The sequence below is a fragment of the Halichoeres trimaculatus genome, unplaced genomic scaffold (assembly GCF_033239565.1).
Source record: "Halichoeres trimaculatus isolate MK-OKI-2021-1 unplaced genomic scaffold, fHalTri1.1 fHalTri1_scaffold_17, whole genome shotgun sequence".
Classification (NCBI taxonomy): Eukaryota; Metazoa; Chordata; class Actinopteri; order Labriformes; family Labridae; genus Halichoeres; species Halichoeres trimaculatus.
The window spans coordinates 29913741-29941033 of NW_027437195.1; the positions used below are offsets into that span (position 1 = coordinate 29913741).

Consider the following 27293-nt stretch of genomic DNA (forward strand, 5'->3'; position numbering starts at 1 on the left):
TGCTGTATTGATGTAGAAATTATAAGAAATCCTCCTTCATCTTGCGCCTCCTGCTGCTACTCATATCAGAAAATGAGCGATTGCTCAGATCTGAGCTGAAGTGGTTTTTAAAATGTTGAAAAATATTGCTACAAAACTTTGTTAAAACCGTCGCCGTCCCGCCACGCGCCTCCCCTCCAGAGAGCAGCGTTATCTCCTTCCTCCCCTCCCCGCCGACACGAGGAGATGAGACTGTCCTCTCACAGGAAGTGGGCGCATGCCATCGAGATCATCTCTGACAGGAAGTCAGCTTACAGTGAAATAAAAAAGATAAAAACAGATGTGGAGACGGTGAAGAGCTGACAGGGAGCAGAGAGCCCTTCAGGGGGAGAAATGATCCAGCTCCAGACTCCTGTTGGTCTGTTTCCAGTGGTCAGGTTATAAAGTCACAGGTTTCCACTCCACAGGCTGAACGACGACTCTTTCTCACCGTTTATCGACTCTGACAGAGATTTAAAAACACAGGAATCATAAAAAATCTTATTGCTTTAAGAAGTGAGGAGAGGAAGATCGAACACTGGGGTCAGGAAGCTTTCAGACGAAGAACCGTGAAACTTTTTGGAGATTTTTAGGAGAAATGATGATAATTAGCAGATAAAACTGAGACACAGCTTCATCAGCGGAGTTTTCAGTCCTCGAGGCATCGATAAAAACAGTTTTGCTCTTGGATGTGAAGCTGGTGGAGGAGGAGTGAGTCCTGAGATCACAACGAGCCGTCTGACGGGGTTTAAAAACGATCTGAGAGCAAACAGAGAGATCCTCGCCACAGGTGGAGCAGGAAACGGTCAGGGCTACGTTTAGCACACGCCGCCTCCTTCAGGGGACAGACACAGAAGCTGCTCCTGGACCAGATCCCTCCATCCTGATCCTGATGAGAGTCCAAGTTCCACCTCCAGATCCTGACGCGGCGTCGCATCAGGAGAGCTGCACGTAGCTGAAGAGCAGCGGGACCAGGAAGAGCACGTTGAAGCCGACGGTGCCGTACACGATGTAGCGATACGGCAGCTCCACCTCCATGTGCTGCCGCGCTTTCCTCACGTCGTCGCACGGCACCCTGAACAGCCGGCACACCAGCGGGATGGTGACCGCCTTCATCAGCGCGCGAGTCGCCACCAGAACCAGCACGCCCAGGACGAGCCGCGTCACGGCCACAGCCACCAGCCCGGCGCTGAGAGCGGGCAGCGTGAAGGGCAGCTGGTCCGGCGTGGGGTCGGGCATCAGACCCAGCAGGTGGTTGACGTGTGAAGCCAGCGCCACGCCGGCGCCCACGCCCAGGACGGTGGCGGTGTCGCCCCTGGAGGTGCTCCAGGTGTCCAGGGTGAAGGAGAAGAGGCCCAGGCCCAGGTGGAGGGAGATGATGATGAGCGGGGCGTAGCGGCACGTCAGGTTGAAGCCGTCTATCGTGTCCAGCACGGGGAGGAAGACGAGGAGGATGAGGAGGCTGTAGAGGAAGCCGGCGATGACGTCCTGGAGGAGAAATAAAAACAGAGAGATTTACGTCACATCAAACTGAGATAACGCTCCAGCAGAGCCGTTTGATAAGACCTGAGTCAGCTGATCACGTTTCTACTGACGTGTTTTCTCGCTGATGGATCGAGGAGGTGCTGACAGGAAACAGGAAATCAGTAAATCTCAGAATGGCAATGAACTCTGGACTGAAACAAAAGGTTATCACGGCCGTTTGTTTACTGACCGGAGCAGAGAACTGACGCTCGGCTTCCTGCAGCAGAATTTACCGTATCACAGTCATCAGTCAGGGCGCCGTACGCCACAGAGCAGGAGAGGAGCAAGGTCCTGACCCGGGTCCTGGTTCAACTCTTTCACCATCTCTGGCGTGCAGATTTGATCTAAATTAAGATTCTTCAATATTTCTGATTTTTGCTGATTTTTAGTTTGCTTTTTGACTCCAAACAAAGTAAAAAAGTTGAATGATGATGTCTACAGACTTTATCAGGAGCCATGTTTTCCCCAAAAAAATGCAAATCCCATGTGAGTCAGACTTTAAGATTTATTCAGAGGATCTGGCATCTCAACCTTTTTCCGACTTAGCTTATAAAAAAAGAATAAAGTAAAGGACTTTAATTTAAAAAAATAAAATAAAATTTGAACAAAAAATCACGATTTAAAACAGTTAAACAGAAAATATCCTGTTCTCCACCCCTCGTCCTGACTCTTTATGAACTGCATTAACCTCAAACAGGAATCTAAGCTCCTGTCAGGATTTTCTCCTTGTGTTGGTTTTGGCGCCCCCTGTGGTAGACAGTGGTATCGCTCAGATTTTTGCTGATACATGTGCATTTGTACAGAGGTGTTTTGTGCAGGAGAAACCTGTGAAACAGCTCTTTATAATGATGTGCAGGGTAGAGATGGGCCGATACACTTTTTTACATTCCGATCCGATCTATCAAAATTCAATTGTGCCGTTACCCAATCCATACCGATGCAGTCGGCAACATCGTAAAACATTAAACAAACAAAACATTCTCAATTTCAAGCCATTTATTAAATAGCGTTGCAACAAGCTGAGTGCAATATGTAACGGCATGGTCTGTAGGGATACCGATTCAACTTTTCTGGTTCCAATTCTGATACCGATGCCTGGGCTTTGGGTATCAGTCCACACCGATACAGATTCGATACGATAAAGAATAACCTACATGCCCGACTCTGGGATAAGACTGGTAATGTTTTGGGTAAAAGGCAAAAAATGAGTGGATGGAAAACCTGAAGTAAATATTTAGTCAAACAGAATATTCAAATGTTTAGCTCTATTTTGGTAAAAAAAAAAATGCTTCAGAAGGAGCAGAAATTCTATTGAAATGTAAACTTTAATACCCTGTAGACTGGTAATGCAGCAAAAAAAGTGAATCAAAGGTAAGATTTTAAATCAAGTGGCCAAGAGCGCCAGTGAAAAAAGGCATGAAGCTGTTTGCCTGGATCAGCACTATGGATCGGCCCCTCTCCCAGCGATACCGATCCAGCTTTGAGGGGCACCAATGCACCGATACCCACTACCAGGATCGGTATCGGTGCATCCCTAGAGGAAAGTAGGTGATTTTCCATGCTGGACATGAACGCAACATTGCAACGATATATACTGAGAAACAAATATGTTAAACTGAAACTGTAAGACTTTATTATCAAACAATTTTTACCACAAAAACACATAAAAGTACCAAAAATTGGTACCGTCGAGTACCGATACAAATTGCCAGGTACTGGCGATCACTTCCTCATCATTTCAAATGTGAAAGGAACCAATCTTTAATCACGAGACAGATATAAATCAATACAAATGTGACGCCCTATTTGAACAGCAGAGCGCTGTTTTTCCTTAAAATCTATTTTATTATTTTTATTATTTTTTAGCTATTTTGAAGTGAGATTTGTTTAAAAAGTCTCTTTTTTTATTTATTTATTGTTATTAAAGATAAAATATTATTTCACATGCATTTCTAAGAAAAGGACATTCTTTGTTTTGCACACTTTGTTTTTTCTACCTCAGAAAATTAAAAAGAAAATCCTCTTAAATTTGTAAAAAAATAAGAAAATAAATATTTTAAGTTTTTTATACATTTAAATATATATTTAATATATATATATATATATATATATATATATATATATATATATATATATATATATATATATATATATATATATATATATATATATTTATGTGTGTGTGATTTATATTTTTCATTCACATGGTTTGCATTTTGCAGTTGCAGAAATAACTAAAAGAATCCTTGTTATTATATTTTTTCTGAAAGCTCATTCTTCTTAAAAAAAAACGTGAGAAAATTGCATCGTTAACCAAGTATCAGAAACTGTGTGGAATCATAAGGTGAGTGTATCGTTGCATCCGCAACATTCACAGTAAAATATTTATGAAATATCAAAACTTGTCAATGTCCATCTTTACTTCATAGGAATCTACTGTATGCAAATTAAGACAATTTTTAAAACTTTTTCCTGTAGCACTCTGAGATTTCTAGAGATAAAAAGTGCGATTAAATTTATTTATTAATTATCATTATTATTATTCAGCAAATATGCTCACGCTGTACCCCTCCTCCAAAAAAGGTGCTATCAGAGGAAAAGTTGGTGTAGAGCCCAGATGTGTTTAAGTCTCTGCAGGGTTTCATGATGTGTGTGTATGTGTGTGTAATCGCCCCTCATTAGCCCGTCCTCTGGGACAGTATTTACTCCACTCCAATCGATGAGGCTTACTGTAAATTCTCTCCAGCTTCTCTTCACCTGCCAAACTCTCAGCCCACTGTGTCACAGTTTAAATATCCACCCGGCTGTTTAAACACACGTTTAGCGGAGTGTGAGTGTGTGTCTCAGTCAGTTATTAACTCTGCTGAAGCAGCAGAGCCTCAGAGCTGACGTCATGTCGGCAGGAAGGACACGCTTCACCGTCCAGACCTCTACGGTGGACTCAGCAGCGGGAGATAACCTGTGAGAGTCGCTGTGATTTATCTTATCAGCCCTCTCTCTTTCAGCAACACACACACATGATCACAGAGAGAGTGTGTAAAAGCTTTCAGCTGTCTGTAATTTTCTCCACCACTGACACAAAAACAAGCAGCTCTGCACACTGAGCCTGAATGTTCCCAAGACGATGAGTGACGAGCGCGGGGGAGGAAACTGAGTTGGTAAAAGCTTCATCTGAGAGATAAATGAGTTACTGCTGATCGAACGTATAACTCTGCGTGTTAAACCTGAATCCCGTCCAATCAGAAACCAGCCTGTTCTCCGTGTAAAAGTGCAAAGCGAGCAGTCTGCTAAGAGGTTTGTCGACTGTCAACAACGTCGTCAGTAGCAGAAACAGCTTTTTATCTCGGAGCTCTTCCTGCAGAACAAAGGAGGAGGAAGTCGTTTCATTGGGCGTGATGATTTCCAGAGCACATTAAGAACCCGGCGGGCCCGGCCCGGCCCGGCACAGCAGACCAGACCGCTAATGGCTCAGCATGTGTTCATGCTCCACTCCCTGAAACGGTTCCCACATGGTGTGACTGAAGCAGAGCAGACCGCAGGCTGTTATCAGGTGGAAACAAGCGTCTGCACCAGGAGATAACTCCTACAAGCTTCCCTCTGCTCTCAGCTCAGACAGCATGTTGTACTCCTGGAATCACTGCTTGAACAAATCCACGAATTTGTTTAAAAAAAGACAGAAAATGGTTGTGTATGTTGAGCTACACTCACCTAAAGTAAAATCTCTCCTTCAACTGATATGAGAACTAAAAAATTCAAGAAATCAGCTGTTAGAAGTGATAAAAAATGAAAATTCAAACTCCAGACTGTCTCTGATTTTTACTCTTCTGTGTCAAACTACTTTAATTAATAATGCATAAACAACATCAACACAAACACTGCAAATAAAATTTGTTTATCACTGATTGAGCATCTGTTTTATGACAACTTGTTAAATATAATGTAAAGTGATGGTGGACACTGGAGCCCTAACTGTCAGACAGAAAAAGGACAGAAGAGCAGGAAAATGGTAGAGCATGAGCTAAAGGCTAACAAACAAGCAAAAGGCTAAGACACTGGCTACAGGCTAAAAGCTAAAGCATGAGCAAAGGACTAAAACACAGGCTAAAGGCTAAAAACATGAGCTTAAGGCCAAAACAGGCAAAAGGCTAAAACATAAGCTAAAGGCTTAAACACAGGTTAACAGCTAAGACATAAGCTAAAGGCTAAAAAACAAGCTAATAGCTAAAACCAGAGCGAAAAGCTTAAACAGAGACTAAAGGCTAAAACACATGAGCTAAAGGCCAAAGGTTAAAAGACAAGCTGAAAGCTGACACATGAGCTAAGGGCTAAAACATAAGCTAAAGGCTAAAAAAAAACAAGCTAAAAGCTAAAACATGAGCAAAACACTAAAACACAGGTCAAGCCTAAAACACAGGCTTAAGGCTATAAAACAAGCTAAAAGCTAAAACATGAGCTAAAAGCCTAAACACAGGTTAAAGGCTAAAACAATGGTTAAAGGCTAAAACACAGGCTAAAGGCTGAAACACAAGTTAACGGCTAAGACATGAGCTTAAGGCTGAAAAACAAGTTAATAGCTAAAACCAGAGCGAAAAGCTTAAACAGAGACTTAAGGATACTAACATGTGCCAAAGGCCAAAGGTTTAAAGACACGCTAAAAGCTGAAACATTAGCAAAATGCTAAAACACAGGTTAACGTCTGAAACATGAGCTAAGGGCTAAAACATAAGCTAAAGGCTAAAAAACAAGCTTTGAGCCAAAACATGAGCTAAAAGCCTAAACACAGGTTAAAGGCTAAAACAAGGGTTAAGGGCTAAAACATGAGCTAATGGCTTAAAAAAGAAGCTCAAAGCTAAAACCAGAGCAAAATGCTAAAACGCGAGCTGAAGGCTAAAGGCTAAAACACGGGTTAAGGCCAAAAAAACAAGCTCAAAGCTAAAACAAGAGAAAAAGCCATAAACATGTCCTGAAGGCCAAAGGCTTAATCACAGGCTAAAGGCTAAAAAAAATTAAAAAGCTAAAACATGAGCAAAAAGCAAAAACATAAGCAAAAAGCTAAAACATGAGCAAAAAGCTTAAACACAGGTTAAAACACAGGCTAAAGGCTAAATAATGAGCTAAAGGATAAAAAAAGCTAAAAGCTATAACCCTTGCAAAAAGCTTAAACAAAGTTAAGGCACAAGCCAAAGACTAAATGGGTTAATCTGTTTGTGCTAATGTAGCCTCCAACCCACAGTCAGCAGTTATTCTGCAGTGGTCTGTTCAAACTTGAGAGTCTATCAATAAAATGAAGAGCCAGGTTACGTTAGCTCTGCTTGGTGAGGTTGGAGTTGGTAGATGAGCTCTGGTAGGACAGAACCAGGATTCACTAAGGTTACACGTTACAGACACATCTCAGAGCACCGGGCTGTGAGGAGAGAGAGATATAGCAGCTGCTAAGCTACGGTACAAACTGACAAAGTTAGCTTGTTGTCACGTTTCAAACGTAGCTCTACCTTAAATGTTGAAAAATACCTTACCTTGTGGAGCTGGATCTGGGAAAAAGTTGACTTGTACAGAGAAAAGTAGAGTTAAAAAGAAGATCTGATCTCCATTTATTTCTAAAACAAACAAAAAACAATATTCAAAATGGAAATGCACATGCTGATATACACAAAGTGACTAAATCCTTTAAATAAAAAGAGAAAAACGAGCCAACAATTAAAGTTAAAGCTGAGCAGAACTGACAGATCCATCCTCGTGGAGCCGAGCTGAGATTTTCTGACTGTCCCAAAAATGACAGATTTTTTCTTCAGCGATATTTCCTCACCACTTAAAAAGACATCTCTGGTTTTGGACACTTCCCTCTTTTTTTTGAAGTATGACATAGTTTCACTGGAGCGTTGAAAGAGGCTGAATGTTGGGGATTAACTGTCAGGCAGTGAGTCAAAACATGAAGTCTCTCAGCTGACCTAAGGGGACGTTTCGGGGAGGATCAGACACAAATCCGACAGATAAAGTGACATCACTCCTAACTTGTGGAAAGTCGACTTAAACTGACTGAAATGTAATGGTTACCATGGTTACAGACGATATTTAGACATGCAAGGAGAAGAGGAGAGTAGAGGAAGCAAATGGAGGTTTTGGAGTGGAGGAAAACTCAGTAAAAGTTCCTCATAGGAAGGAAACAGGTGGTTCAACGGCCCCCTGCTGTTTGTAAACAGACAAAGAGGCCGTCCAAGGGTGATTTATTTTTGGAGTCTGCCACATCCTCTGATGAGGACAGAAACAATCTCTGCAGCAATAACAGCAGACAATGGGGTAGTGTGGTTAAAAAGTACGATACGAGTTAAATGGTCAACTTTTTACGGAAGTGTATTGCATTCACTTAAAGAAAAAAAAACAACTCAGGTTTTTCAGAGTAATTTATTCTTTGGGTTGTTTTTTGTGGTAATTAATTTTTTTTTTCTGATTAATATTTTTTCATTGGTTTTATTTTTTGTTATAATTATTTCTGTTTTTATGAGTAATTTTTTGTTATAATTATTTCCGTTTTTATGAGTAATTTTTTTTGTGGTAATTAATTCTTTTTTTCTGATTTATATTTTTTTATTGATTTGTTTTTTGTTATAATTTAATATTGGTTTGTTTTTTATTATAATTATTTCTGTTTTTATGAGTAATTTTTTGTGGTAATTATTTTTTTTTCTGATTAATACTTTATTATTGGTTTGTTTTTTATTATAATTATTTCTGTTTTTATGAGTAATTTTTGTGGTAATTATTTTTTTTTCTGATTAATACTTTTTTTTATTGGTTTGTTTTTTGTTATTATTTCAGTTTTTATGAGTAATGTTTTTCTGTTTTCAGATTACTTTTTTCCTGTTTTTAGAAGTAATTTCTTTCCTGAAGTATTGAGACTTAGAAATCCCGTGAGAACCTCCAACCTGCAGACGACTCTCGTGGATGTGTGGTGGCTCCTGTGTCCCGCACAGATCAGAGATCCTGTTCGGCACATATATGCCTTATCCTTAACTTTCTACCGGTCCGTACCGGGTCAATAAAGGTAAGGTATTAGCCACACACAGGGTATGATACCCTTGTTATGTTTTCAACTTTATCCTTGTATTTTTTATAAGCTTATTGTTCAATGTAATACTTAAGGAATAGAAGAAGATGTGGCATTAAAAAAACGCGTTGCTTCTACATTGGAAAGCTGGTAGAAAGTTGAGGATAAGGCATATATGTGCCGAACAGGATCTCTGATCCGTGCGGGACACAGGAGCTACCACCTATCCAAAGGAGTCATCTGCAGGTTGGAGGTTCTCACGGGATTTCTAAGAAGCTCGATACTTAAGGAAAAAAATTACTCTGAAAACAGGAAAAAAGTAATCTAAAACAGAAAAAAAATTACTCATAAAAAAAGAAATAATTATAACAAAAAACAAACCAATAAAAAGTATTAATCAGAAAACAAAAATAATTTCCACAAAAAACAAACCGAAGAATAATTTACTCTGAAAAACCTGAGTTGTTTTTTTTTCTTCAAGTGAATGCAATACGCTTCCGTAACTTTTAGATCGTTTTAACACGAAAAATGAGCTGAAGGAGACTCTGAGGAGTTCCTCGCTCATGTTTAAAACATTAACCAGAATAACAAACATCCTCTGAGGCTCATTTCACAGACTGGAGACTTCCAAAGCCTGATTTCACCTCTTCCAGTCGTGGTGCTGGGACTGGCTTGGATCTGGTGAAGTGCCAGGGCAGATGAGGCGTGTCTGGAGTTGTTTCCCAGCGCCCCACGATGACTCAGGTCTGTAATTAACCCACTGTTTGTTGTACATCTAATTACCCGCTCAAATGAACCAATCATCTGAAGCAGCTCTGGGGGTGTTGAGCTGAGGGGAACGGTTGGTTGCACCTGAAGGAGGCTGAGTTTTGTTTGCCGCACCTTACATCAGGAGAGCTGGTGCCTGTGCTGATGTGGTCATTCAGTTCCTGTGGCGAAGGTTTTAACCACGACGACCACGAAAAGCCCTCAGAGAACGACTCTGATGTGGATTTAACCTTCTAAAGTTTGTCTGGGAGGTCGGCCAGGGCGGCGTAACACCATCATCATCATCATCCATCAATCCCTCTGACACAGCTGTGACCACAGAGCCCGTTGCCATGGTGACAGACACTCCTCTGCATCAACAGTGAGATAAGTTTCCCAGGGAGAGAAGTTAACTTAATGATGGTTAACGTGACCGATGCAGAGGTAGAGAAGTCAACATTAGGGCCGGGTCGATATGCTATTCTTTTACGATTTGATTCTTTTACGATTTTTGGAATGCCGAATCGATTAAAATTGTGATTCTTCGAGATTTAATTTTTTTCTTGGATTTTTAGTTTGCTTTTTCAACACCAGACCATGTGAAAAGTCAACATTAGAGCTATAATTTCCTATAAAATGCACATCATGAGTCGGAGAGAAACATTTCGCCCTCTGCTGGAGAAAAGTGGAAACTTTTTTTCAATCCAGTTTATAAACAAAGACTGAAATGAAGGGTTTGAATTAAAAAAAAAAAAAAAAAGAGATTTTTTTAGAAGGAATCCTGATTTTGATATTGCCAAACAAAAAATCCCAATATATGGTATAACAATTTTTTTTTCCCATCCCTAGTCAACATAAACGTCTGTGGTTGAAAATCTAACGTTAAAATGAGCAGAAATAATCTGTCAAGTAAAGTTGATTCAACTTCTTAAGTCTTATAATCTGATACCATAAATACAAATTAAGGAGAGACTATTGTGCTTTTGTTTCAGTCTTTAAACTCTCCGTCTGGTGCTGCTGCCTCTTTAAGGTCCCCACTCCACAAACCCCTTCCCTCTGATTGGCCATCCCTCTGGACCTTGATGTTTGAGGCCCTCGTTTTTAGAACTGGGTGCTCCGCTCGTCTGTTTCTGAAACGGAAAATGAAGCAGATCGGCTATAGCGGCCACATTGTTGTGCTGTGCCTCTGATTGGGCGAGTTCACGATCTTCTGAACGGCCGGGTAAGAAAAAAATTCACCCCCCTACAGTGGATGCTGGTAGTAAAATTAGCGACTCAGACAGGAGATGTTTTTTGAACCAGGCTGTAAATAGGTAAATTTCTGCTTTGAAAACAGCTTTTTTTTGCTTGGTGTGTTTGTGACTTCCTGTACTTCAGGAGCCAGCCTCAAGCGAACACTCGAGAAACAGCAGATTTTGGCACTTCAGCATTGTCTCATATTCCCAGACCGGAGGTTGCCGCTTGCTTAAAACCTGTTTTTGTACTGCTAATAACTAATGAAAAAGAAACTTCTGAGGAAAAAAGGACTGGAACACAACACAGCCCAATAATATCTTCATATCACCACAGCACATGGAGGTGAGAAACATTTCTACCAGGTGCTTTTATTTTTTAAAGTTTGACCACAGCCCATCTGAAATGACTGGGGAGACAGATTTTTTGACCAACACTGCAGCCAGCCACCAGGGGGAGCATTTTTTGTGGCATCCTTTATGGTTCTGATCAATTTACATCCAGATTCAGGGATTGCTACAACAAATAAATGAATAAAAAGGTTTCAAAACCTCGGGTCCCAAACCCAGAGACTCAAACAGGAGTCTGAACCAGGACTGTTGAGGAGCAGTTTCCTGCAGCAGTGTTGAACACACCCTCTGAGAGGCGTTAGAATACACAAAGAGCACAGCCCTGGTTCAGTAAGACAACTGAAGGTGCAGAGGCATGTGTTTGCAGGCCGTGGTAATAACGTCTCAGCAGTTCTCTGGTGTGTTGCTGCTGTTTGTTTTCCTAGCAACACGAGGACACAGGCCTCAGCACGCCGAGGACACTGTGCATATTTCTGATTAGCCATGTGTTACAGAAAGAAGCTGTAAAATAAAACGCTGTGGGCTGCAGAGACACTGTGGGCCCTTCAGTAACACTTTATCCAGAAAATCTGTTTCATATGAACTCAATTCTTCAGTATAACAAAGGAAAACGAAGCATAAACACTGAAGCAAACGCAGAGATAAATTTAAAAGCCATCGCTGGTTATACGAGCAGCAGACGCATGTTTGTTAGCTTGAGCTGTTTTCTCTGGATTCCTTACGCAGGAAAACTATTGTTTGGAGGCTCAAGATCAGATTCCAGCTCCTGCTTTAAATCAGTGGGTGGAGAAGTTTCCTGTTTCACACCCTGCCTGCTCAACACATCATACAAATTAAACAGAAGCAGCTGGAAGTCACACATTTTACATTTTTTACTTCAATGACTTGTTGTCCTCAGTGTGTGTTTGGTTTCGGTGTCGTACTCTGAGAAGCTGAGATGATCCTTGTTCTGGAGCTGGGGTGTCGACTAGTCGGATACTGTTTCTCAGGGATCAGCTATCCAGTTTAAAATAACAGAATAGCGCTGTATCGGTGCTGCAGGTGGCAAACCTGGCACCGTCTCAGTGTGTGTGTGTGTGTGCTTACCAGGACAGAGTGCATTCCCATGTAGATTCGGCTGACACACACCAGCAGACACCAGCAGAGAGCCAGGCTGAAGCCCAGAGGAAACGGGTACTGTGGAGGGAAGAGACGGCAGGTTTTAGACGAAACTGAGGCAGATTTTAACAAACATACTAATGCAGCTGCACACATGACGGATAACACAATCCAGAAAAAGGTTTGTTAAATTTTCATGCTACCATTTTCATTCTACACTTCTACAGTTTCATTTAGCAGACGCTTTTGTCCAAAGCGACGGACAACACAAGCAAGAATTTGGCTGCAGGTGCTGCCTTAAGATCAGGATTATATTTTTAATAATGTAGAGCATGGGTCTTCAACCTGCGGCTCTGAAACCTCATGGGGCTCTTTGTAACTTATTTTTTTTACTGAAATAAAGTATTTTTATTTTTTTAAAGAGGGTATTGATGATTAAAAACACAGACACTAAATAAAATCATGTGTTAACATTTAGTTAAACTAGACATGCATCACTTCTTGCAAAACAGCTTTTAACTTCTTTTGAGATTTTTGCTGTTTTTTTATTTCAACTTTTTTGGACATTTTTCAAATTTAGAGAATAAATCCAAAATTTTGAAGATTTTGCAATTTTTTAAACAAATTTCAGAATTTTGGGAAATTCTGCAAATTTCTGTAAACCATTAAAGGTTTTTTTTTTGGCAAAAATTTTGAAATTTTAACATTTTTTAAAAATTTAGTAATTTTTTGAAATGACTATTATTTTGTCTTTTACTTTTTTTTGCAAATAAATGAAATTCTGGTAATTTGTTTGCAAAATTTCATTTTTTTCACTTTGGCAAATGTTTGCACATTTAAAAAAAGTGAAAAAAAAATAGTCATTTAAAAAAAAATTGCTAATTTTTTTAAATTGTAAACATTTTAAAATTTCGCAAATAATAAAAAAGAACTTAAATAGTTTACAGAAATTTGCAGATTTACCTAAAATTGTCCTATTTTCCAGTAAAAAATGTCTTTTTATACTTAATATGAGCCTGACCAGTCCAGGAAAATGTTTTATTTCAAGTTATTTAAAAACATAAATGAGGTCTGAATTGCTGTAACATGTTACTAAAAATCTGCCAATGAAACAAGAGAGAAGTTTCTTGTATTAATACTTTTTAATTTTAAGCAAATTTCAGAGCAGTCTTTTATTTTTCTATTAATCCAAATATATTTAAATATATTTCAAATATATCACCTAATAGCACTTATCACTTTTTTCAATAAATTTCATTTGAAAAATAATTTATCTTTAACTTAACAATATTTTTCTCAATTTTGTCACTTTTTAAAAAAAAGGGGGAAAAAAGATTTTTTTTTTTATCCAATTACCCGATTAATGGATGTAATTTCCAGTAGAATACTCAAATACTAACATATTCGATAGCTGCGGCTTGGATTTTTTCTTTTTTCCAGGCGGGAGCCATTCTTGTAAATGTTTTGTAAGCCAGAAGAAGAGCTTCGAATTATTATTTTTTTCAAGTTATTCAAAGACAAAATTACATTCTGAAATGCTCGTAACAAATAGAAAAAAATCTACCAATGCAACAAGAGAAAAGTTACTTGTGTTAAGACATTATTCTAGTTTCAAGCAAATTTTGGAGAATTATTTTCTTATTTCAATATTGAAATTATAAATTAAATATAATTAAATATATTTCAAATATACCTAAAGTCACTTGTTTATCTTTATTTTAAAAAAAAATTCATTTGAAAAAATAATTGCTTTCTCAGTATTTTTTTTATTTTGTCACCTTTTTTAATAAAAGAAAAAAGGAAAAATAGAAAAAAGGGTAAAAAATTGGGAAAAAGAAAGAAAGGAAAAAAAAAGTTTTATCCGATTAATCGTTGGGTTTTCCAGTAGAATACTGGAATACTAAAATACTCTATAGCTGCAGCTTGGTTTATTTTTATTTCTCATACTTCACTTTTGCCCCAGCAGCTGTTTTTCTTTATTATAATTCTTTATGATCTGAGCTTCCTTCCCCCTGCACTCTGTCACCCTTTGCTTCACGTTATGTAACGTCCGGCTCTTCCTGTTAATGAGTCTCTGCACCATGGAGCATATATAACTCATCCTGCCTGTTTATTGTTCAGACTCAAAGTTTACAATGATAATCCCGTGTGTGCTGAGGTTTGCATCCATCGCTACAGTTCAGTGTTCAGTTTATATCAAGCCTCCATGATACTGTATGTCGCTGTGATGTACCAGGGATGATAACAGCTCATAAGTACTCCAGAGTCTGCTCCTCTCTTATCGGACGCTCCTGGAGCTGAGCGTCCCTCATGTGACTCAGATTATCGAGCTTGGATCAGAAGAAACTGGAAAGAAAACCCGTGTTTCAAACATGCACAGCAGCTGTTTGGAGGTTTTCTGCAGACTTTACGACCTGGCACCCAAACGTCCCAGCTTCACACTGATTCCTGCCTCGTCAGTTTTTAGCAGAACAGCTGTTCACAAAGTGCTGCTGGTTGAAAAGTGTGGCAGCCTCTCCTGAGAGACTCTCCTTCAGGTGTCCCTGCAGCCGGCGGGCTCTGCTTCACAGCGTCAATTATAACTCTGAGGGAAAGGAGGTCAGAGCAGAGGGAGGTCTGGGTTGAGAAACAGGCGTCTTTATGTTGGTGGATTAGCTTTGAAGCTGGGTCAGGCGCAGACTGCAGTGACGCTGTGTTTAAGGAAAGATGGCTTCATGTCTGAGAGAGGAGGAGGAGAAGGAGGAGGAGGAAGGCTGAGTCGACTATCTGTGAACATGCTCCCTAATCCGTGTCCGGACAGAGTCTGTGTCAGGCTGTCAGCGGGTCTCACGGCCGTGTTTGGCGCTCGCTCTGGCCTTGCGCCTGCGACCGCTGTGGTGCCGCGGCGGTCGCCTCGTGCAGAGTTTTATGGACTTGGTGTGTTTTTTGTGTGGCTTGTGGTTCTGTGCACACTGCTTATTGACTGTTAGGCTCAGCGCAGGGTTTGCTCTGTGCACCCTGACACAAAAAATCTGCTTTTCATGCAAACACACAAACCACAAAACTCCCAGGGTCGGCATGGAAACTCAGATTAGGATCAAGAAACGACAACTTCACACATTTGCAGCTTCAAATGCCGAAGAACGGTCTCACTCTGGGATGAAGATTTAAAGTTTTCTCCATGACTGATTTTTAAGCACGTCCACGCGTCAGTCAGGAGCACAGCCAGGTCACGATCAGTCGGTGGAAAACACCTGCTCAGTCTGCAGGGAGGTCGCTGGTCTGACGTGTCACTTTTGCCGGTCTGGGAAATCTCTCTGCGGCTTTTTATCCCATGATGTGGCAACGTCCCAAAAAAGTTCCCAAATGTTGCACAAGTTTTGAAGATTTGGCCAAAGTTTTGTTCACAAGTGACTGAACATAAGTTTTAAAATCTCAAAAAGTGTTTCAAATCTGCATCCCTTCACAGAAAAGATGGAACAACAGACCCAAGAAGAGGTTACTTCGGTTGGGGCTGGGTGATAAATCAAAAAATAATCAAAGAAAATAAAGAAGAAGACAAAGAAGTAGCCATGTGACGCTGTCCCAACCAGAGGTCACATTAACCGATTATTCTCCAGCTTTGACGTAATTTTTTTTAACAATGACGAAAAAATCTGCAGGTTGCCTGTCATTTTGACAGATTAGAAAACCTGAGAGCGACCCAGTCCATCACTTTCATTGTCACACAGCCGTTCATTAATCACATACAGAACCTGCAGTCGACCTCCTGTCCAGTTGGTGGCAGCGTGCATAATTAATCAGGTGTCATGTTGTCATGCTGTTGTTACAGGTTGTTGCCGACAGCTTGCTTTAGAGCTACAGAGTTGATGCGTTGGGGCACATCAGTGATCACTACGACTCTGATGCCACGTTTACACGGAGACTCCCGCAAAGATTCTTCCTTCACGTTTCCAAAAGCCGCCCTCGTTTACATGAGGACGGTGTAAAAACGATTTGGATTTGAGTTGGCGATGTGGATATATGTGTGTATATATGCTACTCGGAAATCAGCCATCATCGTTGTGGTTGTTCTTTCTTTTTCTGTCGTTTTATTGTGTGAGACGGTTGGCAATCCAACCTTGAGGTGCATTACCGCCACCAACTGGACCGGAATGGCTTAACTGGAAGTTGTGGCTGCGAACGCAACCGTCACCTGAAAATACGAGTACACATGCAGTGACGTCAGCGTTTCACCCTAAAACGCTCTGCTCTGTGTTGAGACGAGGCTGGAGGGAGGAGTGGTTTGAAAACTGTCCACTCTGGAGAGCGTTTTCAAAAGTTTCCCTTTTTGGATAAAACGCAACGCGGTCTCATCTAAACGCAAGGCCGAAACCCAATGAAATGTTATGGATTTAACTGTTTTTGGCGTCGTGTAAACGCAGCCTGAGACTGCCTCTCCCGTACATTAGGACCGCATGATCCAGGACTTCCTCCCAGAGATCAGGTTCTGGCAGGATCAGGAAACCCGTCTTTCAAAGAGGCTTCAGCCTCCATAAAATCCAAACAGACGCGAGAGGTAAAGATGCCCAACCCGATGCCTATCTCCTCTGCCACTTTCTCGCTCCATGACCTTGACTACTCCAAAATGTGCATCCACTTTAAATCCACACAGCCCAAAAGAAAAATTTAAGCTCAGGAAAATCGGAACACAAAAAAACTGGCAAAAAACTTGACTTGACACTTATCGTGAAATCAGCTCTGAGTTTTTTCTGTTTAATCAAAAAAACACGTTCTGCCTGCTGTGAAAGTTTTTCTTTTTCTTTAAAAAGCTCTAAACAGCAGGGTCAATATCATTATTCATATTATCTATTATTTGATTATTATTTTCTCTTTCTGCCCATATATGACTGTGCTCCATAATTAATGTTACAAGTTGTATTTGAGTCACTTTTGTGATGACATGCTAAAAAGTATAATTCATAGGTATCAACAGTGATTTTTTTCACAGTGCGTTTACATGTAGTTTAAAGAAATCGGACTATTAAGATGCATGTAAAGGGCAAAGGTAGGTAGAAGGTTCAATTAATCATGATTCTGATTTTTTTCCCTAACTTCAGTCTGTCTTTGCTCTGTGCACAAATATAACCGCAAAGATGATGTTAATTACAACTTCAAGGTCTGCAAAAACTCTGTGCCAAGTGGTGCAAGCAGCAAATCCCAAATCCTGTAAATGCTGCAGAAAATTGATGAAGGATTAACAGAAACTGGCTGCAGAAAACAATCTGTTATTGTCCACTTTGTGTTTTCTTATCTATGGATCTGTCCAAGTCGGACTCCAGCTTTGCTTTTCTCCAGCTCTGTGAGTAAACAAACATGGTTTCCCTCCCTTTGACTGCAGCCGTACAGTGAATATTAGTCTGTGAAATCAGGGCTGGAGCTCGGAAACGCTCAACTCCCTCATGTTTGCTGGGTTCCCACGTCAGCGTCCAGCAGCAGGGAGGAAGTCTGACACAAAGCCTGTTTACTGTCGTGGTCTGTGTTCTGGCTCGGCTGGAGAGCAGAATGAGACGTGGTATCACACCATCAGGCCTGTTTTTATAGCTTCTCATAGAGCCTTTACATCTTCCTCTCCTCACTCTTATCTCTCTGTTTCAGCTCCTTCTTTCTCCTCTTATCTCCCCTCCAGCCTTCGACTCCTTTTCCTCCTCTTTCATCCTTCCTCTTCACTTGTTTTTCTGAGTTAATCTCTTTTCTCTCTCCTCTACTCCCACCATCTCTTGCCCTCCAGTCTCCTCTCATCGATCATCTTTAATCTTTTCTGTCTCTCCTCTCCTCTCCTCTCCTCCCTGGTTTCGCTCCTCTCTTCCTTTCAGTGAAACATCTGTCTCTGGTTATTGTCCGAGCGGAGGAGGAGCGTCTGACTCTGCTTCATGCAGACCTGAACGCTCCAGCTGGGCTAAGACGAGTCAGCTGAAGCAGATTTTCTGAAGGGGAGCTACAGCAAGCGGTGGAGGACACGCCCTGCTTTCACTGACTGTCATGAGCTGGAGTGTTTCTGCAGGTTGTTTGGACATTTTCAACCAAATGTAAAACCTTTAGATTGATCCAATTTTACAATTAAAAAAAATCAGGACAAACTTCTGACATCCCAACCGGACTCTTCTTGACTCTACCTCCCGACATATTTTACAATCCCCAAAAAAACACAAGAATGTCAGCTGTCAATCATCCTTTAACGTAACGTAAAGCCTCGTTTTTAACCTTGTATGACTAATAAAAACAAAACTTTTCAGAAAAAAGAGGACTTGGATACAAGACAGCCAAATGATATCTTCAAATCACCACAACAATCAGACGTGAGAAACATTTCTACCAGGTGTATTAATTGTTTAAAGTTTGACCACAGCCCATCTGGAATGACTGGGGAGATAGATTTTTTAACCTATACTGCAGCCAGCCACCAGAGGGAGCAGTTTTTGTGGTGAAAAGAATAAAGCTCTACTACCCCGATATAAACAGGCACAGATGACAGATGATCTAGAAAACAGAGATTAAGTTTTAAGGAGGCATTTATTGTAATATATGGATTTTTTTTTTTTTTACAATTTTTAATCGATTTTAAATCAATTTTTTTTTTTTTTTTTCAAATTTAAATTAATTAATTTTAGTTTTTCTTTATAAGCTGGGTCGAAAAAAGTTGTGATGTCAGATTTGCTGAATAAATCCTAAAAATGACACATAAGATGTTCATTTTGGGGGAAAATATTGCTTTAGATACAGTCTGTAGACATCATTATTTAACTTTTTTACTTGTTCTGGTGTTAAAAAGCAAATTAAATATCCAAAAAAATTAATTTGAATTGAATCAGCAGCCCAAAGAATTATAAAAGACTAGAATTGTTAGAAAAGCCTATTGTGCCAGCTCTAATTAAATTGCTAAAACTTTTTTTAAATTCATAATATTTAAATCATGTCAGTCATATTCTTTCCAGATTTAGTATTTTTTTCCAAAATACTTCTCGAAACAAAGGGTGTCACTCCAGCCGTACAGAGTTAAAGAGGCGTTTTATTTAGCTATAGCACTGTAGTAGCTTTAAAACTGAAATATTCTTCACTTATCTCTGACCTGTCTCTTTAAAAAAAACGTATTCCAGTCTCTGTCTGGAGTATTTTGTTTATTTGAGCTGTGGTACTGTCACTGTAAGCCCCTCCAGCACTCTGGAAGCCTCCTCCACTGTTGTTTCTCTATGCAAAACAACAAATTATGATGTTTCAGACACTGAATCCAAAATAGTTTGGAAACTAAACACAATGATGTTTCTGTTTGTAGGAGCATTCGCTGAGCAGATGCCACAATTTGAGCAAGTTTCATGTCTCTTGTGCATAATTCTCTCTTACTGGAAAATCATCAAAGCCTAAAAATGAACCGTTTAAGGACACTCTGTGCTAGCTTCATGAGGCAGAATGTTCCAAGAATGATGAGTTAGTCTGCATCTTAGTTTAGTTACATGTTTGGTTGAAGTCTCATCCAAACGTAAACTTTGAGTTTCAGGAGTGTCCGCCTGTGCACACCTTTGACCTCCTCCTGGTGTAAATTCACTGACTGTGTGAACACTTTCAGAAATAAACAAGTCGGCACTTTCTAATTGAAGACAGCGCTCGGAGATTGTTTGTCCAAAGTGCCGCCCAAGGTATAAACTGCTTCTCTGGAAACTCAGAGCTCAGTGTGTAAAACTTTCCACTGCCCGCGTGCTTTCTACCTCAGGTTGGTGATTACAGAGGGACTGTTAGTGATATGACAGAGAGCTGCAGACAATAAGTCTGTGTTATCTTTGAGTCCAACACTCCGAGGACAGGGGTCGGCTCTCTTATCAGGCAGGGAGGTGCTGTGCTGTAAATCAGTCCCTTCTTCTGCTGTGATTCAAGCTGCAGAGCACAGACACAAACTGCAGGGATTCAATGTTGGATCTACTCAAAGCATCAAAGCAGTGGGTGCGACACATCACCCAGGCATTATGAGAGGTGTAGCAGCTGAAGGAGCAGCACCCAGCTCTGCAGGCCTCTGAATGAAGAAGCTCATGAATTCAAAAACCTCCTCCAGCTGAGGCGTCCTCCCACCGGCCTGTCAGACGTATGAAAATCAAATAGACTTCCTGCAGTTTGTAGATCTCAGCCCTCACTACGTGGATGGATGCACAGAAAGACTACACAGACCTCCTTGTTGGTTTTTACAGACTGGGACACAATGGAGTGTTGTTACTCCACAGTGAATAGCAGGAGGTGAAGGACGGAGGCTGTGAAAACAAATTCCTGCATGCATGTTATCCCCACATCAGTCAGGGGATACGTGACGTTATGGTTTAACTATGGCTGATGTACATTCTATCTGCTTGTTATCTATCTATGGAGTCGATGAGTGCATGGGTATCATCTTTATGAGCCTTATCTGAGGGTTTATCATAAAACCATTTACATAAACACAGAAACCTTGCTGTTTAATCTATGTGCAAGATAAACACTTGTTCCCTGGTTTGTGACAGATCATTCTGCACATGCACCGCTTCGAGCGCCGTATTTAGAGTAAAAACATCTCCCTCCGTGCTCGCTGCAGTGTCAGCTGGCTGTCCTCTTTACTCTTGTTGTGTCCACAGTGAGCTTGATTTCCCTCCACTACACGCAGTAAACAAACGTGCTCACACACCGTACCGCTGCCACGGCTGCTGTCACTGAATCCACTCGGCCAACCGCACATTAATTGTTAATGACGCGGCTTCAGAGGCCTGACTTCAAAGGGGCAAAGTCTCGCTGCTCCTGTATCAGGAGTTGGCGCTCGTCGTGTTTGCGTTTGCTCACAGAGAAGAGGAATGTCCCTCGGTGCTTGGTTTGCAATGACTACAAACAGCATTCAAACAAATCTGTTTTAAAGAGGGGCGCTCACGCTCCAGCTATGACACGTTGGAGACGTGGCACACAGAGGTGGAACAGGAAGCCGAGTGCCTCTGTTCGTCCTTCAGAGGTGGTAACAGAGGCTTAATTGGAGGACGACAGTGGCAAAGTGTAGGGTCAGAGCCAAGTCTAAAGCCTGGTTCATACTTCTGAGTCATGTGGTCACGCTGTCGTTAGTCTTCAGTTACTCTGGAGTAGAGCTGAAACGATTCCTCGAATGATTTGAGGTACTCGATTACAGAAAATACTCGAGTAATTGCTCCGCCTCGAGGAATCGTTTAATTTAAAAAAGATCAAAGAGTGGTATTTCAAATAGAGCTGAGGCCATAGTAAGAGAGTTTTCAGACCCCTCAAGCTACCTCTTATACAAATAGCAACTAGCAACAAATCTAGCTTCTTTTCTGGAGTTTGGAAACTAATGGGTCATTCTGTGAAACGGGAGCCATTTGGGTCCGCAACATTTGATGAGATGTACAAGGCACAAAAAATGTGTCAAAGTGTGTTTACAGATTTTGGAGCTACCAAAGCAAGTGCTCTTACTGACATGCTGTATCAGAAAATTCTATTTCTTAAAGTGAAAAATTTTCATTTGAAAAATAACTGCTCTTTAACTCAACAAAAATGTATTTTATCCGATTACTCGATTAATCGATGGGATTTTCAGTAGAATACTCGAATACTAAAATATTCGATAGCTGCAGCCCTACTCTGGAGCTGAAACAAGTCTCCCAGATCTTCAAAACACTGCTCTAGTGTGTTGTGTTCCTCTTCAAGTTATCCAACACATGGACATCACACAGATAAGGTGTTATCTGAGTGATAAATAGACGTTAAATTGCTTTTGGCTGTAATTTTGGTTAAAGGTCACCTGTATCATGGTGCAATGCATCACAAGAGGAACTTTCTCAATTTCTCTCATGCAAAAAAAAGAGGAAGCAGCTCATGACAACTTCTCTCCAGCTGCTGCTGCGCTCAGATGATTTTTACACTTTAACAGCATTAACCCTCTGGTGCATTGTGGTCCCTGCAGTGGACTTTTTAAAAAATAAGTTTCTACAAAACGTCAATGGTTTCTGTGGTGGAACTGTATCTGTCTGTGTACTCTTAAAAACCATGAAAAAAGCAATGTGAGTGTTTTTAAAGACTTGATTTCTTCAGAATGTTAGGGAAAAAGCTCATCAAATTTAAAATATGCATGGTTAAAAATGTCTGAAAATATTGATTTTTTTTTTTGCAGTGCATAACATTTTTTATGGAATTACCAAAAAATAATATAAAATAAAATTATTTTTAATTAATTTTTAAAGAATATGTTAATAAACAATATTATTAATTTTTTTTTTTTTTTTTTTTTTTTTACATTAAGTTGCTGTTTTATACTGAACGGTGTCTACTGGAGTAGACGTGTCTGTTACTTTCTGAACAAATCATGTATTTGAAAAAAAGAAATTGAAAACATTATTTTGATACCTTAAGAATAAAATCACTCCAAAAATCTTGACACAGAGTTCCACATTTTATGCATCATAGGGTTAAGGATGGGTATAGTGGGATATAGTGGGGTATGGTGGGGTATACTGTACCTCCCAGCGGCCGTAGGTCAGGAAGAAGAGGGAGAAGGGGATGGCAGTGCCCGACATGGCGTGTGTGGACGGCATGCTGTACTCTGAGTTGTAAAACATCTCCACTTTGACCACAGGAGGTGAAGCAGGCCGGGACCAGCCGATCACATCCTTAGTGCACTGACCCAGGTACATGACCCAGACCCACACCATGATCAGCCTCCTGCTCACAAAGGCGTCCATGTTCCACATAACGAAGGGGAAGAAGGTGATGTAGAAGAGCTCGTTGCCCAGCTCGGTTCCGAAAGTGAACATATAGTACAAGAACCGGTTTTCTATCAGGAACTCCTGCCCTGCATCGCCGGTCAGAGAGTTTTTGCGGAGGGGCTTCACTGTGCCGCTACCCGAGCCTCTGGTGCCCTTCTCGGGTTCCCTCTCCTGTGAACAGTCCGGGCCGTTACCCCCCACAGTTCCCGTCTCTCCCCCGGCTGGGGCTGCACACACCGCAGCCCCGTTTTGGAGAGCGCTTTCACTTTCCTCTCCGGGGATTACCCTCCTCCGAACACCCCCTGCTGCCGTTTCCACTTTCTCCCCCTCTCCAGCTCCCATGTCCGCCTCGCTTCCACTCTCACTCCCCGCGGGGATGTGATGGTGGCACGTCCCGTTACTGTGCGAGTGAGTCCGGTTGCCGACGGTTCTAGAAAAAGTCCCACGAACCCCACAAATCTGCTGAAAGCGAGCGACAAGATGTGGGTCTTGGAGGTAGCGGAACAGCTCCACATAACGGTTACTTTTCTCCATGTTTGATCCGATTTACTCAACCTCAGGACGGACACAGACTCCGCACAGGCTCCGCTTCGTGCCCCAAACACTGGATGGTGAAGGCTAGCTTTAATAGCTAACGATAGCTAGCCATCCCGGGCATCATGGCAGAGAGCTCCAGAGAAGTGGACCCCGAACCGTTTTTAAACTCGAACAAGTTCTGACCTCGAGAAGTATCAATGAGAAACGGTTAAAAGTCAGTTTTCAGTTAAAAGACACCAGAAAAACCGAGCGGGTCGGGTCCAATTCGACCGTGTCCAGATGCGTTCAGTGTCCCGCTACCTGAGCGTTCTGTAACTGACAGATCCGCTGAGCAGACCGGGGAGCGCGCCTTCTATGGTGCCTTCCGGTGCTGTGGGAAATTCCGCAACTCTCCTCATTGGTTATGTACTTACACGTTAAAAAATGAAAAATAAATCAAAAGCAGATTTTTATGGGAATTTTCAACCAGATAATTCTTTAAGAAAAATAATCTTTTTGAATAAGTTGATAAATCAAATTGCTTGATACATTTAATGTTTTTTATAAAGTATCTTGCCTTCACGGAGCAAATGTGAAAAATGAATAAGTCACTTTTTTTAATGCTTAATAAAACGGAAAAACTTAGAAATTCCACAAAAGTAATGAAGTCTTGTTATGTCCTCAACACTAAAGTTGAATTTTTGAATATCAAAGTATTTATCTGATCTGATGTTTGCATCTACAGAGTCATGAGGGTTTCTTTCTTATTCTATTTTGCATGACAGTGTGTTCATATTCAATGTTTACATTAAATTATATTTCAAAAACGCAGTACGCCACATCTAATAATCTGTTTACATGGCACAATGGCTTGAGGATCGAGAAGAGGGTTGTTGTTTTATCATCTGCAACCTCAATTTTATAGCAGCTTTGCTTCTCTAAGTTGGTACACATCATGTCTTTTTCATTCAAAATAATCTTTTGCGTCATCTTTGCTTTCATTTGTTTGAAAGGGATACTAGTCAATACCTAGTACCCCTTTGATAACAGTGGGACTAATTAAAATACATAATACTGTTGGTAATTTCTGTATATTTTTCAAAAATTTCAGTTTTAAGAAAACTTTTTTAAAAAATGTATAAAAAGTAGATACATTAAAGTATTTGAACTGCTATGCTTTTATTGTTACTACAGAACTATTTATTCATTTATTATTTATTTATTATTATTATGTCTTTTGTTTGTCTACACTACCTCTTGTTTCAAAATCAATATTGAGCACAAAAAGAATTGGAGGCCCTCATGGTATGAGTCTCTAAAATTTGAGTTAGAACGAAGAACTTGAAGGCAGCAGTAGTTCCGGCGCGCACGCCCAGAGGACTGTCTCAAAACGTCACCACGTAACGTGACCGCGCTTACTCTGAAGCCAGTTTTTGTGACACGATCCTGACAGAGTGAGAGAGAGACTGCATCAAAACACAGAAAGAGTTTCACCTTACATACTTTATTGATAATCAATCACCTGAAAAAAAGTTGAATGGCCCTTTTTCAAAATAGTTTTTTTTTTTCTTAAATATGGATTAAACATCGTCATCAAAATATAAATTCTTGTTTTAAAATATCAAACTTCTCTTTAACAGTTGCCTGCAGTATCATGTTGTTGTTGTTTAACATTAGAGTGACTGTTATCAAGATGCAAATTTTCAAACCCGCTAAAGTCCTGAACAGAGAGTGGACACTAAACACAGTCAGAGACACAGGAAAGAAAAGCATGAGTCATTAATCAACCTGACAAAAACAAGATCCCTTGGTTTTATAAATAAGCTGTTCCTGTGACAAAATGCCAGTTACAGTTAAAAAAAAAAAAAAGAAAGAAAAATATTTTAAGGCTTATTTCTTTGAAGTATAAAGCACTGAAACTAATTAATAAATTATTTTGTGGAAAAAAGAAAATCAGATATTTAATAAGAAATATGAAAAGAGGATCTTTTCCCTTTTTAAATCACCAAAATTCAAAATATCATTCAGTAGTTTAAAAGGGAAAACAAGAAAGACGGATCACCCTTTCCATAAACCACTACGAGGTGGAATTGTAGGAGTAAACAAACATTAAATCAATGGTTAAAAACATATTTTGTTGTATTTTTTCAAAAATGAGGATTCATAGCTGTTAACAGGTTTGATAAATAATGCCTAAATCTTCACACAATTGCATTAAAGTATTGTGTCAGATTTTTTAAATGCAGCCTGTAAAAGTGAAATGTGGGATTTAACATGTTTTCATTCACCTGTAAAAACAAATTTTAACACAAGGTGAATGTTTTCCCCAGCAGAGGGCAGCAAACGTACACAAAATGGAACTAACCAGTGTGTTAAATGAGAACAGGACGTCAAATACACAGAAACAGTCTTCAAACAGGCAGTTGATCTCTCTCAGAGAATGTAAGGTCTTAAGCTAGCTCGACAGTTCACACAGTCCAGGGAATAATACACAGAATATTTCATAAATCACACGGTAGCATAAAAAGATAACAGAAGCTTATCAGCGGCAATTCTCCACGCAAGCTGAGTTGCATCAAAAGTAGCCTGCAGTCTGTAGATCCCTGAATGTGCTCGCGCTTCACGTGAGCAAAAGAAAACCAGTGAGTTAAAAACACAACATCAACAGCAAAAAAATCCTGCCTGCACCCGCTCTTCAACATTTTCAGAAACGGCAGTGAGGCTGCACAAAGTTTGCAAGTGACATCAACTTTAGAGACCCTGTGGATCCTGGATCAGATGGAAATCAGGGTTTTTAAGAGTCTGAATCCACCGCTGCGTCTCAGCAAGGTGAAAGTGTGGTGACATACGAGCGACGAGCAAAGCAGACCCTTACCACACCTGTCCCCCAGCCTGAGGGGGACGCGATGAGTCCGCATGCCTGCAACAAGTGCCGATGTTCACTCTGCAGCTGTGAGGACATGCAGGAGGACAGGACAGTCACCCGTTGTCGTCCAGGTTGTACAGGAGTACCTGGTGGTTGGGGGGGAGGCCTGGGCAGGTACCCAGGCTGAACAGGCACCCAGCTGACGGGTAACACGGCACCAGTCGGTAATGCTGCAGCTCCTCCAGGCTGAACGCAGGAGAGCAGCAGTCCATCACCAGCACCTTCACCCTCTTCCGGTCCGGGTACAGGAGCCGCCTCTGGCCCCGCTCTCCCACGACATCCTCCTCCTCTTCCTCTTCTTCCATTTCTATGTCATCCTCCTCTTCCTCCTCCTCCTCCTCTTCAGCCTCTAGCTCCTCCTCCTCATGGTGGATCTTCCTCAGCAGGTTGTTGATGAGGACGGAGCGCCTCAGGTAGGCCTCTGGGTCCTCCAGGAACCTCAGCTTCTCCAGGGACAGCTTCAGGATGCAGCCCCTGTCCTCCTGCAGTATCAGGTGCTACAGGAGGAAAAACAAGGAGAGGGGTCAACGGAGAGGAAAAGTAGCTAAAGACAAACCGAATAAGAGCAAACACAGAGGTAAATTATCTGGAGAAGAGGTTTGTACTTGTACTTTTTGAAAATATCCATGTAGGCCTCCGTGTACATCCTCCTCCTCCGCATATTTCCTCTTGAAGTAAGCAACTTTCGACGTTGTTGAATGGTTTGGTCTCTCTCACAGGGAAGGCGCTGCTGAAGGAAAAACAAAGACAGGGAAAACATTAAAGAGGGGGTATTTTGCATTTTTTTTTGTCTTAATTTTGTCCCTCTGGTGCCCCCGTAGTATCTTCACATGATTCACAGCTAAAAAGTTTGAGCCCCAGTTTGAGCTGCCGTCTCTTTAAGACTCTAGCTTCCCTCTGATTTGTCAGGGGGTGGGGCTACAGGGAGACCTTGGTGTTTGAGGCCCACACCTCCAACATGTTTTGATCAGCTTGCAGACAGATTCAGAGATTACTCCAACATATGAATATGTAAAGGTTTAAAAATCTGAAACTTAAATGAGTGAAAACTAACTCTTGACCTCAGACGCAGCAGCCGTGTTAGAAAAATCTGGATTTCA

The 27293-nt window shown here is 40.8% G+C and overlaps 1 protein-coding gene across 1 annotated transcript; it reads right to left on the reverse strand.

The window, feature by feature from the left end:
* On the reverse strand, nucleotides 1-23606 carry sgpp1b (sphingosine-1-phosphate phosphatase 1b). The gene is made up of 3 exons (XM_074692886.1): nucleotides 22506-23606; nucleotides 12004-12093; nucleotides 1-1506 (listed from the first exon to the last, which is right to left on the reverse strand). Exons 1-3 carry the CDS (start codon nucleotides 23283-23285, stop codon nucleotides 955-957), a joined length of 1422 nt encoding a protein of 473 aa, XP_074548987.1. The 5' UTR covers nucleotides 23286-23606; the 3' UTR covers nucleotides 1-954.
* Between the last annotated feature and the right edge of the window lie 3687 nt (nucleotides 23607-27293).

Bases quoted from the DNA above. Each gene is read 5' to 3' on its own strand.
- sgpp1b (XM_074692886.1), bottom strand. From the start codon at position 23,285: ATGGAGAAAAGTAACCGTTATGTGGAGCTGTTCCGCTACCTCCAAGAC. The intron at 12,094-22,505 runs GTACAGTATACC...TTCCCTCCACAG, and splicing joins TGACCTACGGCCGCTGGGAG to TACCCGTTTCCTCTGGGCTT. The intron at 1,507-12,003 runs GTAAGCACACAC...TTTCTCCTCCAG, and splicing joins TGGGAATGCACTCTGTCCTG to GACGTCATCGCCGGCTTCCT.